The following is a 16,401-nucleotide window of genomic DNA, read 5'->3' as shown; positions in this document are numbered from 1 at the left end:
TGAAATCGGTGGTCTTGAGCGGGAACAGACTTCGGGAGTTACACACCAGGTCCAGCCGTGGCGCACGCGCTCAGTGTGGGTCGCGGTCGGGGCCCCCCGGGGGGGGGGGGGAACCAGAAGGCGCATGCTCACACATGCTAACCGCTTTCGTCTGGTGTTCAGAGTTCCCTTCACGTCTAGCACCATTTGAAATCGGTTAGGATGTGGAGGGACTTTCAGCAGAGCAGGGTGAGCGTCCTCAGGGGGGCCACAAGGTGGCGCCGTTGAGCTGGTTACGGGTTCCTGCTTGTAAGTTTATTTTGGATATACCATTTTATCAGTTAATCAATCAGAAAATGTTTAACAAAAACAATGTTGTATAACATGCTCTGAATGATATTTGAACAGAAACCATCACAAACCTTTGTGTATTTAATAGTTCCTGATTTGTAGCTTGGAAAATTCTAAAAAAAAGTATTCAAATTATTTTGAAGACACTAGAGGGGAATAAGGGGATGGAATCCTAAAACCTCCCCAGTTGATTATAAACGATTTTGTTGTACAACCTTTCTGAAATATAATGTTTAAATATGCAAATGGTGCATCTAATGGTAACTTTTGGTCAATTTAAGGGAAATCTACCAACACAAAGAGATATAGTGGTGAAATAATGGATTTTCTGGACGCTTAGTAAATAATAAATGGATAATTTCTCTTGATATAATGTTGTTTTTGTGTTCTTTAATTGTCACTTCTGAGTCATCTCTGTGTGATTTTCAGTGAGAGAGAAGTTTGGCATCATACTACCGTGTAATGTCATCAAACCATTTATTATTATAACCCGTCACTTCTCCGACCCCGGAGGGGATTATTTTAAGGTTCGGCGCTTTAAATAAAGCGCGTCATATTTCAACGAGGCCGGACATGAACCCACAAGTCAAACAGGAATTTGACATAAAATAATCTAGTTATGAATCTACACCCAGTTTATTATTGCACAGTTAAAGGTAATAACTAGGGCAATGTGAATTAAGATTAATTAATTACACAAAAAATAACACATTAAACATTTTTTACGCATTTTTACACTTATTTTTAGCACCGCGGAACGTTTCTCACTGGATGAGTTTCGGGGGGACCGATTATACTGGAGCACCAACTAGCGTTCATGACTTCAGACAACAACAAACCACAGTGAACATGAACGAAGACGCTTACGAGACCGTGTCGGGTGGCCCCGTGAATGGGAAATCTTATTATAATAAACACACGGATGGAAGCGTCGATAAGAGCGTGGTTGTGTGCAAGCTGTGCAACAAGGAATTCACATCGAGCCTCAAGTATCACCTCAACGCAAAACAATTAGCAGCTAGCGTGGACGTACAAGGACCCACACCCAACCCACACTGCACCAGATGACTGGTTTCAGGACCAGGGTAACTAAGTCCACGTCTGAAAAAATAACCAATCCCAGTGAACACAATACGTTATTTCAACGTTGAAATATGGTTGAAATCGGGTTGAAATGAGGTCTGAACGTCTAAGACCTCATTTCAACCGGCGAAAAAGTGCGTGAAACATCAACGTGCTAGAAACGGGTAAAATTCTCGATTATGTGTCATGTTGTAACGTAAGGTTGAAAGAGAGACGATAATATCAATAAGATTATCATAATAATGAATGAACTGGTCGGCGAATATGGAAATACAGAGTGTGTGTCGTTAACAATATGCTTTAAGGACAAAATAATGCGGGCCGTTTCAAACATTAGTTGAAAACACGTAACTCTGATCACATCTGTAACGCGCATGCGCAAGTTCTTGCAGAGCTTCCACCCGGTGCAGCGCGAGGGGAAGTGTGTCCGGGAGGAGAGCGACGTGAACGGGCTGATACAACCACGGCTACCGGCCCCAATACTCTGTAAGTACGTGAGTGTTTGAATTAAGCACACCTGGAATTATAACCAGTTATTTTACTTGTGCTGCCCACTCGATACGGGAAAGACTGTTATTTTGGTAAGCTAGTTAGCGGTAGCGCAGGTAGTTTGCTAGTTAGCACGCTAGCTTGGAGCATGCTAGCTCGGAGCATGCTTAGCGTTCAACATGAACTGGACCGAAAGTAAACATCATAGAGTATTTTCCGTGTTGCTTATGCGTTAGGTTGTTGCTGTACCCATATCATATTATTGCCGTTCCCATTTCATGTAGAAAGTACACGTTTTTAAAGCAACGCGGCCTAAACACAGGTCGCAGCTGAATTCAACAAGTTGTGGCCTGTAAACAAGCTAGCCAACACATTGTAAGTTACTGCATGCTTAAAGCAACATTGTAAAGTATGGTACTGTGTAATATACCTTGAAATGTTACTCCAGAAATGCCATAATTTGCAGATGAATTGTTTATAATGTCATAAGTAAACAATCTATAAATAAGGGTTCTCAAACACCTCCGGCTAAACCCAGATTACACACTTTTCCATAAAGTCTTTGTTCTTCCCTCCTCACAGGTTCCTGTGAATGGAGGTTACATCTGATGGACTTTGTCCCTGCAGTTGTCCTGCCTTACACCTGGCGTACTACTCTAAATATTTGAATCATTTCTGTTGTAGGAATTGAACGTACTGTACATCTTTAAGTTGTTCTCTCTGTACACAGCTACTCCTCCGCTGTTCTCCCTTAGGTTTTGTCCAGTTGAAAGGAGTTTTGCGTGTGCCGATGTGATGGTTTTGGGAGAGGAAGCTGGAAGGTTTACAGACTGTAATGCTCCCTCAGGCTTATTTTTCATTTTGGGTTGAACAAAACACAATTAATTGAATTGAACAAACATGTTGACTAGAGGCATCTGCAACTGAGGGGTGTTTTGCGCATTCTGAATCATTGAAGTGACGATGAGGGAGACGGAGCTGATTTCAGGTATATGATCCGGATTCAAGTGACTCAGAGTCAGATCTTGTTACAGAATCTGAAAATGAAGTGCCAATGATTCAGAAAAATGGTTTACAAACACAATTTTTTTTTTTGTATTCTGTTATGTATAGGAAAAGTGTTGTTATATTGATATGAATAAATAAAAATTAATCAAATTGTGTTGTCCTTGTTATGGGCTGTTGACATGACAACTGACTGTGTGTAACTTGTACTTTTCCTGCGAGCAATTTATCCGTTGAAAAGACGTTGAATAGACGTTTATGGCCCGACGTTGAAAAGACGTAAAATGGTTTAAAAGTGAAAGTTGTTTCAACGTCTATTCGTAGACGTTGAAATGACGTCTATGTTTAGACCAGTTTTCAACGTGATTTTTAATATCGGTGGTAAACGCACAAATGTTTCTTTTTACACCTATAAAATAATGCTATAGCACGAAGTAGAGGACGACATTTTACCGTATTAAAAATCACGTTGATATGTGTTCTAAATATAGACGTCTTATTTTTTTACCTATTATTTAAAAAAAATCTTTTCTGTGAGATTTTTTGACCCTACATATTTTGACTTTTTTCACAATATTTTTTTTCCCATGACATGACTGAAATGATCTTAGATGGAGCAACCTACACGTCCCTGTCACTAATGCCAAATGCCCCAAATTTCTGTACTTTAAACCTTATCTGGGTTCAACCCTCAAGGGTCATGGTGGCTTTTCCTAAATCCTTTTTTAGTTTTGGGTAACTGACATTTATAAAAAATCATAATGGGATATTGCCCCAGAGACGGATTGGTGCATCTTGGAGGATCAACCATGCTATTCATCCTTCCTGCATTGGTAAAGTGAGTTGAATTTGAATGTAACAGAGAATTGGAGGGTGGATGCACTAAAAAGGGTAAACAAATCTACACCCTGTGCCAGACTGTCAGTTTAAGGTTGTCCACAGGATGCCCTGAAGTAGACAAACATGTGATTGTCTTGAAAAATGCCCTCAGAGGCTGTAATAAGTTTCATGTCAGTGTGACCACTGAATCAGACACATCTGCTCATCTTTACTGACTCATCCGGCCTTCTCTCCCGTCAAAAAGGTGGAACTAGCATGGCTATTAAGTGCTAAAAGCTAAAGCAATTAACATCAAATTTAGTCAACTCCTCATCATTCAAAAGATTCTTCATCATTCTTGACAATGCCATCATAACCCAAGTGAACGCGCCTTGTGTTTCTGCATGACCCCCAGGGTTCACTTCTCTGAAACAACCAGTGGGGACAATGCCCCCACAACTACCTCCGCGGTAGTGCGCTCAAGACTTGGCAGGAGCGGGATTTGAACCCACTGGCGGCGCTTACAGAGGCTTTCAGCTCCTTCTTGCACCCCTACACTACCAGTCCTGGTCACATTTTGCCTTTGATTCTTCTATTTAACCTTGAGCATGTGAGCTAAACCTCAAAACTCTTTTTAAATGCTATTTCCACATCTGGGCTTGAACCCACAACCTTCAAGTGCAGTGCAGGGGCTTATGTCAGCAGCGCTTCCGATGTGCTAATTCACCACACACAAACCAGCCCTTTGTTTGTTGTATTTAACCTTGAGATTGCTACTCAAACCTGAAGTAAAGCCAAAGGCTCAAACCCAAGACTGGGCTTGAACCCACAACCTATAGAGTGAGGACAGTAGCTCCTCAGCTCTTGTGCTGCACTACCTCACCATGCACCAATTAAAATTTTGTTTCTCCTATTTAACCTTGAGACTGCTACTCAAACCTCATTCAAAGCAGAAGTGATGTCTGCATGAAGGGTCACGAACCCACAACTTCAGACACCATGGCCGGAGCCTACAGCCCTTGAGTTGTTCCCATGTGCTATTCAAGCACATGCCTCATTGTGTCCGTTTCTCATATTACACCATGGGATTGTTTACTAAAACTCAAAACTGTTTCATAGTTTACAGTTTGAAGCCCTGACTGCAACCAAACCCTCCTTCTGAGAGAGCAGGTTTGTACTGAGGATCCTCCACACTTCAGCCTTCCTGCTATCTCCCTGCACTGTTCCACCACACACCTGTTGATGCTTTTGAATCCAACCTCAATTCTCATAGATTCTCAGGCTGGAATCCACAACCGTTCCATACCGTTATAATAGAATTGCAGGTCAAGTAAAGTCATATAATGGCATTTCTAATAAAGCCCTAGTTGATTTCACTACTTTTATGCTGTGATCCTTATTTCACTTTTTTCGACATGTGTGCTGATGCCCGCGTGTGAATTGAGAGGATCCATACCGACTCCCCTATGGAGCTAAACCAGTCTGAGGGTCCTCCTCAGCTGAGTGGAGAATAAATCCCGGAAGAAATAAACACGTTTGACACACGGCACCTTGAGGAGAGAGAATCAAATCCCAAATGTGGATCAGGAAGGTCAGCTTTGATTCCACTAGAGACACCAGAACTCACGATGATTCACAGTGTCACTGTTTGTTTAATTTAAACAACTAAATCATTTACAGTATGGTTATCATTTTGACTTTTAAACATATTTACAGATATGTTTATTCAAACGTAAGGTTGACATTGCTTCTTTTATTTTGTCCATAACAGAAACACCCCTCCCAGTTTGAGCATCACTGTTTGTGTAAGTGACGAGCAGCTGTTGTGCCCGTATGGAACCCATTTCAGCTGATATTGTGAGCTTTTTCCTCGGCTGTTGTAAATCTTTAATCTGTCATGGCTCTCAGCATCATTTGCTTCTGAAACTTCTCCTTTTGGAACAACATTTCCCGCCAATAGTCTGTCATCCAATCCGGCTCTTTAATGACTTTTTTTTAAACCTTCCCAAAAGAGATCGTTAAAATAAAATACTTATTGGCATCCCCTGCCCTGCATTAGCCGAGCGCGTTGCCATGACAACGACAAACGGGGGAAGCACCCATTGAGTGTCTGGTTGCTGCGGAGCGTATGAGTCACAAGGAGGGTCCCGGCTAAAAAGTCATAACACCGTCAGCAGCAGCATCGTCGTCATGGTGGGTGTTGGGCTCTGGCTTGCTGTGTCAGCATCACTGTTGCTGTTATGCGTGACTGGTCTTTGGTTGCGTAGGACTACATTCAGAATGTTCCTTCAGCCTCGGCAGGATGTGGGAGGAGGAGTCGATGACAGATAAAGGATTTAATGTAAGACGGTTCTTACATTTATCTCACCAGACTCTGTCTGCGTGCAGGTTGCATCACACGGAGGAGTTGTAATGGTTTAACATCAAACAGTGTAATTAAAAGGTGTTTCTAGTCGACACTCAAAGGGGAAAAAGAAGCAACGAGGGGTTAAATGTGGGCACAACGTTGCACACCGCGCGTTTCCTGGAAGGCACACGTCGGGTTGCCCAGATGTGTCCGTTTAAAGATACAGTAACAGCTGGCTAAATAACCAAGTGAGGGATTTTACAAGAGTTACTGTAATTGTCAGAGGAAGCCGATGAGAACAAAGGCTCAGCACAGACCTTTAGTTCATGTGTATAAATGTGCTCATTGTGTGAAACGGATCTCTGCCACACTGACGCTAGATGCTCTCTGTGTGGGAACCCTTTCACGACCTCAAGTTTAAACATCACTGATGAGACCAACTCCAAAGTGTTTTCATCCGGGGTCAACATTTTATTTTTATATTACTCTCCAGAAGTGGTTTGTGTACACACACACACACACACACACACACACACACACCTGACAGCGGGATGAAGTGGACGTTCTCATGCAGAGCCGACGGGGCGGATGTCCTCCTCTTCGTGTCCTGGCACAGGATAAAGACCGATGGTGATCGCGGGTTCAAGGCCTTAAAAAGGGCTTGAAATGGGAGATGGTTCAACATCCAGCTGGAACAACTTGTATTTGATTGAAAACTTCCTGAAGGAGAAGGATTGACTTGGTGACTGAGCTTGGGAGCTTTTCTGTCTCACTCATGCTGCTTTTGGATTTGGAGTCTTTCAAATAAGGGAATTTAATAGTATAGTACTATATTTCACAATCCTATACAAAGAGGAAGAGATCCACATCCCTGTAAATCTTTCACCTCCACAAATCCCCTAAAGCCTGTCAAATAATACAGATTACGTGAAGGGCCACATTTGTTTCTATTTGAGTGAGTTTTTATCCAGTGTTTTACTGCACAACACAAAAGTAGCGCAATTTAAATCAGCCTCAGAACATCCGCGTCGCCTCAGAGAGGATGTTCACACACATCATCACCGTCCCTGTCCTTCTCAGACAGGATGGGGACTCATGGACGAATGGGAAAAAGCCCGATCGGGGCTGATAGCGGCTTCCCGGCCGACCCAATGATTGAGAGATACATGCTTTCCGAGGTCGCCTGACAGCGATGGTGCCGTATGAGTCAGAATGGGAGCGGCTCACTGTTTGTACAGTTAAAAAACACAGTTTCAAAGAGGGCGGCGAATCAACGCTTTGAGATTTTAGAGAACAAGAGGACACCCGACGTCACCACACTTCCCCCGTGGCCAAGCCACGTCCCACTGGAGACGTCTGCATGAACAGAACCCGTTGGTCTGGTTAGTCGTGACGCCGCGGTATGAAGTGCTTTAGGGCTGGATCGAAAGCGCATCGTTATTTACTTGCCCCTCATCGCCATGGTTGCGAGGGCCGGTTGACTGGGCCGCAGCCCCGTGCGTCACCGCGGAGAAACACCGGTGTTGACTTTAGGGTGACTGAGAGCTTCCTCTGCCCCCCTCCATGTGCTCATCTGCTTCTGGCTGCCTCACACGTAAAAAAGGATCTACAAAAGGATGGAAAGAGTTCCATCATTGGGTCGGATTCAATCTTTGTGTCAACACTTTGGTTTGAAACCAAATACGACAGACATTCCTGTTTTTGTAGCATTTTCCTTAAAGCGCCCGGACACACACACACACACACACACACACACACACACACACACACACACACACACACACACACACACACACACACACACACAAACACACACACACACACACACACACACACAAACACACACAAATTGAGCCTCATGGGTGTGGTTTCGGTGTGTTGGCTTGTTGTCTTCACAACAGCCCTCAAACCCTTTTATACCAAGATGTCATTTCTCAACAAAAAAATATGGACCATGGAACAGAAAAAGAAAAAGAAAAAATTGCAAGACAGTCACAGTGTTTTTATAAAGTACATTTCATTGGGTGCAAATGTTCAAACAACTGTTTGATACATGCAAAGATAAGAAGAGAAATACCCGAGAACTGACATCTGAGAAGGAAGTCACTCGCCCTCTGTGCTGCTGATTGATAAAGTTGTGGGTGCAGGTTTGTGCGAGCCGTAACTTGTTAATTTAAAATGTGGAATGTCTGTGGACCTATCTTTGAAAATCCAAAGCATTGTTTGTAAAGTCCCCCCGTGAAATGCATGCGGCTCGATGTGAAACCATCAGACACCATAAAAGCTCTCTTTCATCCTCCGTTCTTCTTGGGGGAGGCGCCGGCTTTGGAAGATGGCGGATGGCCTCTACAAAGACCTCCACTGTAGTCACTGAGTGTCTGAGGTTAACGCGCTGTGATGAGTGCACGTCCTGGTCAATTAAGTCCATAAAAGCGTCCTTTCACTGAAGCTAAATGCCCATCACGTACTCTCGAGCAAACCTGCCCAAAAAATGAATTTGTCCTGGTGAAGAATCCCCTCTTTTGATCCCCAGAGGGACCCACAATGCAACAGTTTAACCACGTTTTAATCACAGGGATTTTCTCTGTACGGGTTCACAGCCCTGCCAGGATAATAGCTCCATCCTGCACGGCTGCCCCCACTGAGAATGTAATGAGTTTCTACTTGGAGGCTCAGAAACCGCTACTTCAAGCTTCAACGTGGGCTTCAGGGTTATTATTTTTAATGCTTTTTGTGTTGTATCACAACGCAGCACAAAAAGTGCTTTAAAACTTTTTTCAGATTTGGTGGTTCCAAGTTTGATGAAGAAAAAAAAAAGAAGGTTTTTTACTCTTAACTCGTCAAGGTTCATCGACGGTGGGTTATTTTCTCGTGAGAGAAGTTTGTTCTGCGCAGTGCACGAAAAAAAAAAAGATCTCGGGAACAATAGACGCTGTCAAAGCAAAGAGAGTCAGAGGGCAAAGAATGCAGCTGCTTGTGTCCTTATCAGTCTGCAAACTGAACCGCATTGTAGTCCTGTGGTCACCTTCCCACAACCCCCCCCCGTTTGTAACGGCCTCCATAGGATGAAAGAACATCAAAAACAAAAGACACAAAATATTCTTGAAATACTTCATAACATAAGTCTATTACATAAATAATGTACAAATATCAATAGTATAGTGGCGTGAGGTATTTATAGTTGTGGTGGTAAAAAAAAAAGTCCTTATAAAAAGTGCTCTTCTGATGCTGATTTCAATGACGATGCTTTTAAAGGGTTTGATTATCTGCCAATTGAAGTGCAAACAAAATTCGTCTTCTGTCCCATGTCCCGTGGACTCGGGGGACGCCGTCCCGTCCCCCCCCAGGGTCACCATGCGCTTCAATAAGTGCCCACTGCTCCATTCGCAGAGCTAGCGTCAACCAGAAATGAAGAAGAAAGAAAAAAAAAAAAGCATTAGTTTGAGCTTCAGTCACATGGTGGATTTCAGCTTCATAGTTTTTAGCTTATTTCAGAGAAGCTTCTCATTCATACTCTGGTTGTTTCATGGTAATGTATATTTCTTTATAGCAGTAGATACAGAGGAAGTGACAGGTACCTTAGTCGGGTCGGCAATCTAAAGATTTTGGAACTGTAATAACTCCGGCTTCAGGTCTTCTCGGGTGTCATATGAGCTAAAGTGTCACCAAATAAGGAATTTGTGTCAGAATTGTTGAGTCTTTAGTTTTATGTTAAACTTTATTAGTTCACCAAATGGAATTTCTTTGAAAATTTAGTCACCCAAAATGTTAGTGTTAGTCATTGCCCCTTTGAGTGAGTATTGTTTTTTGTTGTTGTAATAATACATTTTTAATATTGGCTCAATGAAATGTGTGAAGCATGCGCAGGGTTTCATGTGATTGGAATGTAAAGGATGCTTCGGTCTGAGCGAAACTTTATTTCCGATTGCTTCACATGTCTCTGATTCATTGGGAACATCCTTTCGGCGCTGACGTTGTTTTTTAGTCGAGGGATTTCCTGTTGACTTCCTCAATTCCTTCAGCACATTCAGATTTCCTCAAACACTTAATAAAGTACCGCAGAGTTATAAAGCTTTGGATAGATTTCAGTGCAGAAATATGTGCTGATTTTGACCTACTGTGCATTGAGGTCAGACTACATGTTATAGTAAAGGCAGCGGAAAGGGCAAAGGGGAATTTAAATATAATCATGAGGTCTCATGCATTAGAAAGTTAAGATTGAAACATTGAATCTCACCCTTTTCTCCTCAGAAGAAACCTGTGTAAACAGAGTGCCAAGAGACACACAACTGGAAAGAAAAGAACAAAGAGACATTTATTACATTTTGCATTTCTACTGCAAAACACAAGGTGAGCGGGATGTATGATGCATTACCTGATGCCACGCATATGACACTGATTACAACAGCCGTATGACCTGAAAGACACCAGCAGAGTTAAATGCAGAAGAAGGAGAAATGACACCACGTTAGCACCTCGGCAGAAGCGACGCTCCGTCACTCACCGAGACCCTCGTTGGTGTCCACAGCCCCCCCGTGCGCGTCTGCAAGGATGAAACTCGATCATTAGTGCGGAAATGATTCGAACTGGACAACATGAAGGCTAAAACACGGTCGACACATTCCAACGAACCGACCCGTCGTCTCATTTACAGCTTTAAAGCCAATAAACCTTTGGAGGGATCAAACATTAATATATTAACTGCCCCAGGGACTGAGGGAGGGAGACATGTCTGCAAATATTAACTGGCAGTTCAACTTGCTCAGCAAATTAAAGCCGGTATTATCCGCGCTGCAAAGTATCATAATTACAAATACGAGTCTTTAATAGCGGGGTTAGAGAGACGTTCTGCCGTATTGGGTAAACACATCTGATTTGGTTTGGATGAGCACAGAGTAAAGAAATATCTGCCCTTCAGAAAACCCAGACACGACCCTTTGAAACTCACTAATTAAGATCCTGTTTGTTTTATTTTCCCCAAGTGATGACGTTTTTGTGTGTGACGCAATGTAGTCTGTGGGCAGGATTGTTTTTTGGTTGCCTAGCAACTCCTCAAAAAAACAAATAAGAGCCGTGCCCATTACCCGGAAACTCAATGGAAAATGGTATTTTTACACTTTCATAAGTTGATTGCTGCAAGAGAGCAAAAACCAAAATGACGAATCACTCTCTAACAAGCGATATTTGTGATTTAAAGCATATCAGGTCTTTTATGGGCCGATTGACTGAACTGATGACGTTCATTCTTTTCCTAAATGCTTTTGTGTGGCACATGAGTACGTACAGTACATCTCATGTCAACAGATCCGGTGCGTATGCCTTAAAGGATTCATGTTTAAGATGTAGATCCCTGCTCGAAATAAATAGGGGGCAGTATTTCACCTCAAAATAGTGTCACTTGTTACATAACAAAACAAAAACCCCCCTCTTAAAATCGTCATATGTGGTGTGGGCCTATAGTCCACAACAGGCTTTTCTTATTTAGTTTATTGGACTGAATCCACAGTAGCCCAAAATGGAGAAACTACTGGTATTTTCGCTCCTTCCCCTCACTGGTGTAAGCTAGTGGTTTAAAACAACAATGGGATTAAGAGGTCTTTCTCATTTCTGCCTCTTTAGCTGTGATCCAATGTACCACCATTGTACTTTTTCCGGGCAGCGTTGGTCAGGAGGGCAGACTGAACGCTTTGGACTCTCCGTCTCCTCTAGAGGATCAAGTGGAATAACTCTGAGGGCGGAAGGCCCGGTAAAAATAATGATTTTAAGCTACTCAGTACCTCGAAGGGACGTCCCGGTGGTCGTCGTGGCTTGGCCCCCGGCTGTCAAAATGCCTCCGCCACCTTTGAACACAGCGATCAGAGCGACACTTAGTTCTCCTGCGGCTCGGCCCGGATTAAAGTGATTTTGCCCCGAGTCGAGGAGCCAATTTTCTTGAGAAGAGTGCGGCATGCGCGGCATGCACAGCGTGCACTCACGTGCCGTGCCTAAAAGCGTCTCAGCTGAGCTGCGCGCGGTGGTGTGGAGAAACTCCTCTGTACCCGGCCCTGAAGGTGAGACTGTTTGTGTGGCGCTGGTCGTTTTATCGCTGCGGGCCGTGAGGGATGCAGACGATTCTGTGGAAGGGGACACTTCTGTGGGAAATAACCATCCGAGTCAAATAGGTCCATCACCTTCATTTAGTAGGTATCTGTGTATATCTATGCATATCTGTGTATGTATATATATATATATGTATGTATATACCTTGTGGAGGTGTAGATGTTGGTGATGCCATTGTTTCTTCTGTTCTCACACCTGAAGAATATTGAATTTTTCTTCAAATAAGTACTATTGATCAGCCATTCATGAGAGGATAAGGAGTGATGGAACATGCATATATATATATATATATATATATATAGTAGTTAACATGCAGAATGTAGCAGTGACATGCTTTTTGTAGAAAGCTACAGACTGCAGATCTGACCAATGATCAGCTCTTTGGGTCAATTCCCAGTTAAGCTGTTATGAGTGTGAGGAGAGGCTCGAAGGCTGCGTGGTCGATGGCGAGCATCCTCAGGGGTCACCGTGGAAACGCCCGTCGTACGAGCACTGCGTTGAAGCGAAGGCTCAGGCGAGTATGTTACTAACATTCGCTTTCTTTGCTTCCTAATTCACTTCAGCATTAATATATAATACAACTGGATGAGATGAATAATATTTTGATACTGTGCTTTGGCGTGCAGTGGTTCATATTTGAATGTCCCTGAACGCACCACACTGGATAATTGAGAACCCGTTGTTCTGACCCGGCTGGGCCGGGCAGATGGTCGCCCGAGGTTTCCACCCTTTGAAGAGGATTTTTTTGGCCCCCTGTGTCTGCTTATTGGGGAATGTTGTGTCTCTGTAAACTCTAGAGTGCTCTCAACAGCTGTTCTGCATCTGCTAGGATTCCATGCATTTCAAACAATGCATGGGAAAAAAGTATATATATATATATATATATAGCTCCCTGTGTGGCACAAGTTAACCGATTCTTGTAGCGCGTCATCTGCGTGCGCAGTAACAGGTCGAGCTCGTGGTTGCGGGGGGGGGGGGGGGGGGGGGGGGGGCTTACCTTCGCAGGTGGGAGCCGGAGAATCGTAGCCACCACTTGCGCTGCACGAAGTGCTGCTGTTCCCAATGAGGGTGTATCCTTGGTTGCAGACGTAGTGGATGACGTCTCCGTATAATGGGTCGTCTTTAGAATCCCATAAGCTTCTGCCATTGGTCACATTACCAGGTGGACCGCACGAAATGACTGAGGAGTCACACAAAGAGGTGTTTCCGCAATATTCTTTTGAAAATAGCTTTGATTGTAGGAAACAATCGTTTTTTTTTTGCATAAGGGACACTTACTGTGACACTTGGGGTTGCCACTCCAGCCCTTCGGATAGCACTTTTTGTAGCTGGGTCCACTGAGCTTGAATCTGTTGGAAAAAAGGAGGAAAATAAAGCAGGAGGAGGATGAAATACTTCAGAGCCATGATGTTGATCTCCACTAAAACCATTTATTGACAGTGAGCTCAGTAAAACGCGTGAGACTTTATTGTGACGGCTTGGATTAGGCTTCCCGCACTATTTGGTTCCTTTAGAGACCGTTAAATTGTTGTCGTCTATTGTTTTACCAGCAGCTCTTCCTGGACTGTTGGCAGTGCAGCAAAAAGACCTTTATGTGCCTTGTATGTATGCAAATGACATGTATTGAGGGCATCATTTATTTTCATGGTTCGTTTAATCAGATGGCAGCTGTGTGGGAAATATGTCCAGTCCTTTTTATATTCCTACTCACCCTGTATTGCAGAGTACTCTTATATCTGCGCCCACCAGGGTACCAGCGCTGATATCGAAGCTCATATTGGGCTTAGCTTTAGGGGGACCACAGTCCATCTCTGTAACACAAACCACAGAACTTTGCAATGAAGCTCTTTGGTCGTCAGTGTGAGCAGCTGAGTGATCAAAGTAGCGAGGACTCACTTTTGCAGACCAGGTCTGGTTCAGTCCAGATGCTTTGAACGCAGGTTATTTTCCCAGAGCCACTTTCAACGACGTACCCATAAGCACAGTCAAAATACGCTTCCACACCCTCTGGGAATATATTTAAAAGGAGGGACTGGTCGCTCAAGACAGTGTTTCCCGGTGCCTTCGGGATGGAGCAGTCGGCTGGAGAAAAGAGGAGAACCAACGTCAACCTCCAAGTCTATTGGTTAATAAATATCAGAGTTACATTATGGCCATTCAAAGCAATGATTCGATGCATGTGACTAAATTCCTAAACACACGTGAGATTCAAAAATCTTAGAGGTCTATTGTTATTTGAGTCCTTAAATAAAGGGGTTTTAATCCATCAATTCTGGATTTATAGTCCTTATTAAAAGGGTTCTAATCCCTATGCAGTTATGTGTGTTACAAATTGATAATGGGTTTTTAATCCATCAATTCTCAATAATCTGATACATTTCACGGCACATTGGCAACTTCACACTTCATGGAATGTTCTTATCTCTGACAAACCAGCTCACAAACTATTTCTGAACTATTCAGGGAGGAGAGATTCATGACTATTTCTCCGGAGACGGGACCGCAGGATCTCCCTAATATTCTATGTTGTATTCCGTCTTATTCACCCCGGTCCTCCCACAACATCCAACAAATATCACAACATCCACCAAATATCACAACGTACACAAAGGCAGCTTTTTTGTGAATGTATGATGTATGTCGCTTTGGATAAAAGCGTCATGTAAATGACATGTAATGTAATGTAATGTAAAAGTATTTTACTGAGGTTGTAGTTAAAGGGGTTGCCTACTGAAATGTGTTTCTATTGTGTGTTCTTGTTCTTAAGTAGACCAACTTGACTTTTGACACTAATCCACTAGTGCACAACATGCAAGTAAACTAGTGTGTGTGTGTGTGTTGGTAGCTTATTGTTATTTGCAAATGTTATTTAACTCACGGATCTCACGGAGTAAAATGATAAATTAGAGTCTGAAAAACGGTATTACTTTCTGGAGCACAATTTAAACAAAGAGTAAGGAAACATTTGTAATAGTCATAAAAACCAGCTATCATCTCATTAGACGTTGAACTGACCTGCTGCCTTCACGACCAAGAGGATCAACAGGAACTTGACCCCGCGCCGCGCGCGCGTGCCCATCGAAACCTCCATGCCGACCCGAGAGACCCCCAAAATCCCAGACTCGACTTCCAGGCTCCAAGTTCTCCGGCGGAGGAAGAGACGCGAAGGTGTCGCCGTGCGGCTCGCCAGTGATCCGTGAACGCACCGCCCGACTCAAGCCAACCGCGCCGCCGGAAACCGCAGCACCGCGGCCCTTCCAAATAAAAGCAGACCCCGCCCAGCGTGGGGGTGATTTACCGCTGACTAACGGGCCGAGGAGCAAACGCAGGCTTCCAGGAACGTTACGTCATCAGGCGTTCCCTTAGGGGCGGATTGGACTTTAGTCTTGTACGATTAAAAAAAAAAGAAAAATTAAAAAATAAGTCTTATTTTGAAAAGGCTAAGCAGAAACATCTTTCAGCCATTGATCCATCGCTGCATCTGACCTCCCTCCCATAAGAAGGGGCGACGTGTCCCCCAAAAGTGTTGTGTAGGTGTGTCCTGGAAAAAGTGGGTATTCCCTCAGAGGGGGAAGCCTTGTTCCGTCCTACTTAGTGTTTTCTCACCAAGGAAACAGTGTGCAAATACTGCAAAGCTCTCCAATCATTGCATCCCAATGATATGCCTCGTATTCAGAACGACGCCCAAGCAAAAGAACCACAAACAGTCTGGGATTGTTTTTTATTTATTTTATTATTTAAACCGTTGTATAACCATTGAGATTAAGGGAGACAGGCAAGACAGAATCAATTGGGTCACGCGACGTGGAAAGAATGGCTGCAACGTTCACGAAGCCGCTGAAGCAGTGAGGGAACACCAGAATGTGGTTTTGCTGTTTGATTTTTCACATGTAATCCCCCCCCCCCACCTCCCCACCTCCCTGAGGTGTAACTGATCTACAAACTTCAGAGGGCCCGGCCTGCTCTTCTTATCTCTCCAAACACCTTGTCCAAAAGACACCTCCCTTCTCCAGCAAGAAGTCTGAAAACACTGCATCTGCTTCTCTTCATATGAGAAAAAAATAAGAAGGTGCCACTCGAACAGTTAACATCTGTTTCACAGCTTTTACTCCCCCGGTAGTTTGTGTCATCGCACACATCGTAGTGACATGGCGGAATGAATCCGAAGGCTTCTAATGCCCATGAAGAAGGTTTAACCCCTTTTTGGCCTCTGCTCCGAAAATGACAAA

General features: G+C 43.6%; 1 protein-coding gene across 6 annotated transcripts; it reads right to left on the bottom strand.

The window, feature by feature from the left end:
* Nucleotides 1-9,181: 9,181 nt before the first annotated feature.
* Nucleotides 9,182-15,422, bottom strand: im:7151449 (complement decay-accelerating factor). 6 transcript variants are annotated; one of them, XM_037448355.2, is made up of 13 exons: nucleotides 15,188-15,420; nucleotides 14,069-14,254; nucleotides 13,884-13,983; nucleotides 13,451-13,521; nucleotides 13,170-13,352; nucleotides 12,317-12,367; nucleotides 12,112-12,204; nucleotides 11,851-11,913; nucleotides 10,578-10,616; nucleotides 10,449-10,490; nucleotides 10,311-10,362; nucleotides 9,652-9,727; nucleotides 9,182-9,465 (listed from the first exon to the last, which is right to left on the bottom strand). In XM_037448355.2, exons 1-12 carry the CDS (start codon nucleotides 15,261-15,263, stop codon nucleotides 9,670-9,672), a joined length of 1,014 nt encoding a protein of 337 aa, XP_037304252.2. In that variant the 5' UTR covers nucleotides 15,264-15,420; the 3' UTR covers nucleotides 9,182-9,465; nucleotides 9,652-9,669. The 6 variants fall into 6 exon arrangements, with proteins under 6 accessions (XP_037304252.2, XP_037304249.2, XP_037304251.2 ...); XM_037448352.2 differs by having other exon boundaries at nucleotides 12,049-12,204; nucleotides 15,188-15,418; XM_037448354.2 differs by lacking the exon at nucleotides 12,317-12,367 and having other exon boundaries at nucleotides 12,049-12,204; nucleotides 15,188-15,422.
* Between the last annotated feature and the right edge of the window lie 979 nt (nucleotides 15,423-16,401).

The sequence above is a fragment of the Pungitius pungitius genome, chromosome 8 (assembly GCF_949316345.1).
Source record: "Pungitius pungitius chromosome 8, fPunPun2.1, whole genome shotgun sequence".
NCBI lineage: Eukaryota > Metazoa > Chordata > Actinopteri > Perciformes > Gasterosteidae > Pungitius > Pungitius pungitius.
The sequence above is the reverse complement of the archived record's forward strand: the minus strand, read 5'-3'. Positions and strand labels throughout refer to the sequence as shown.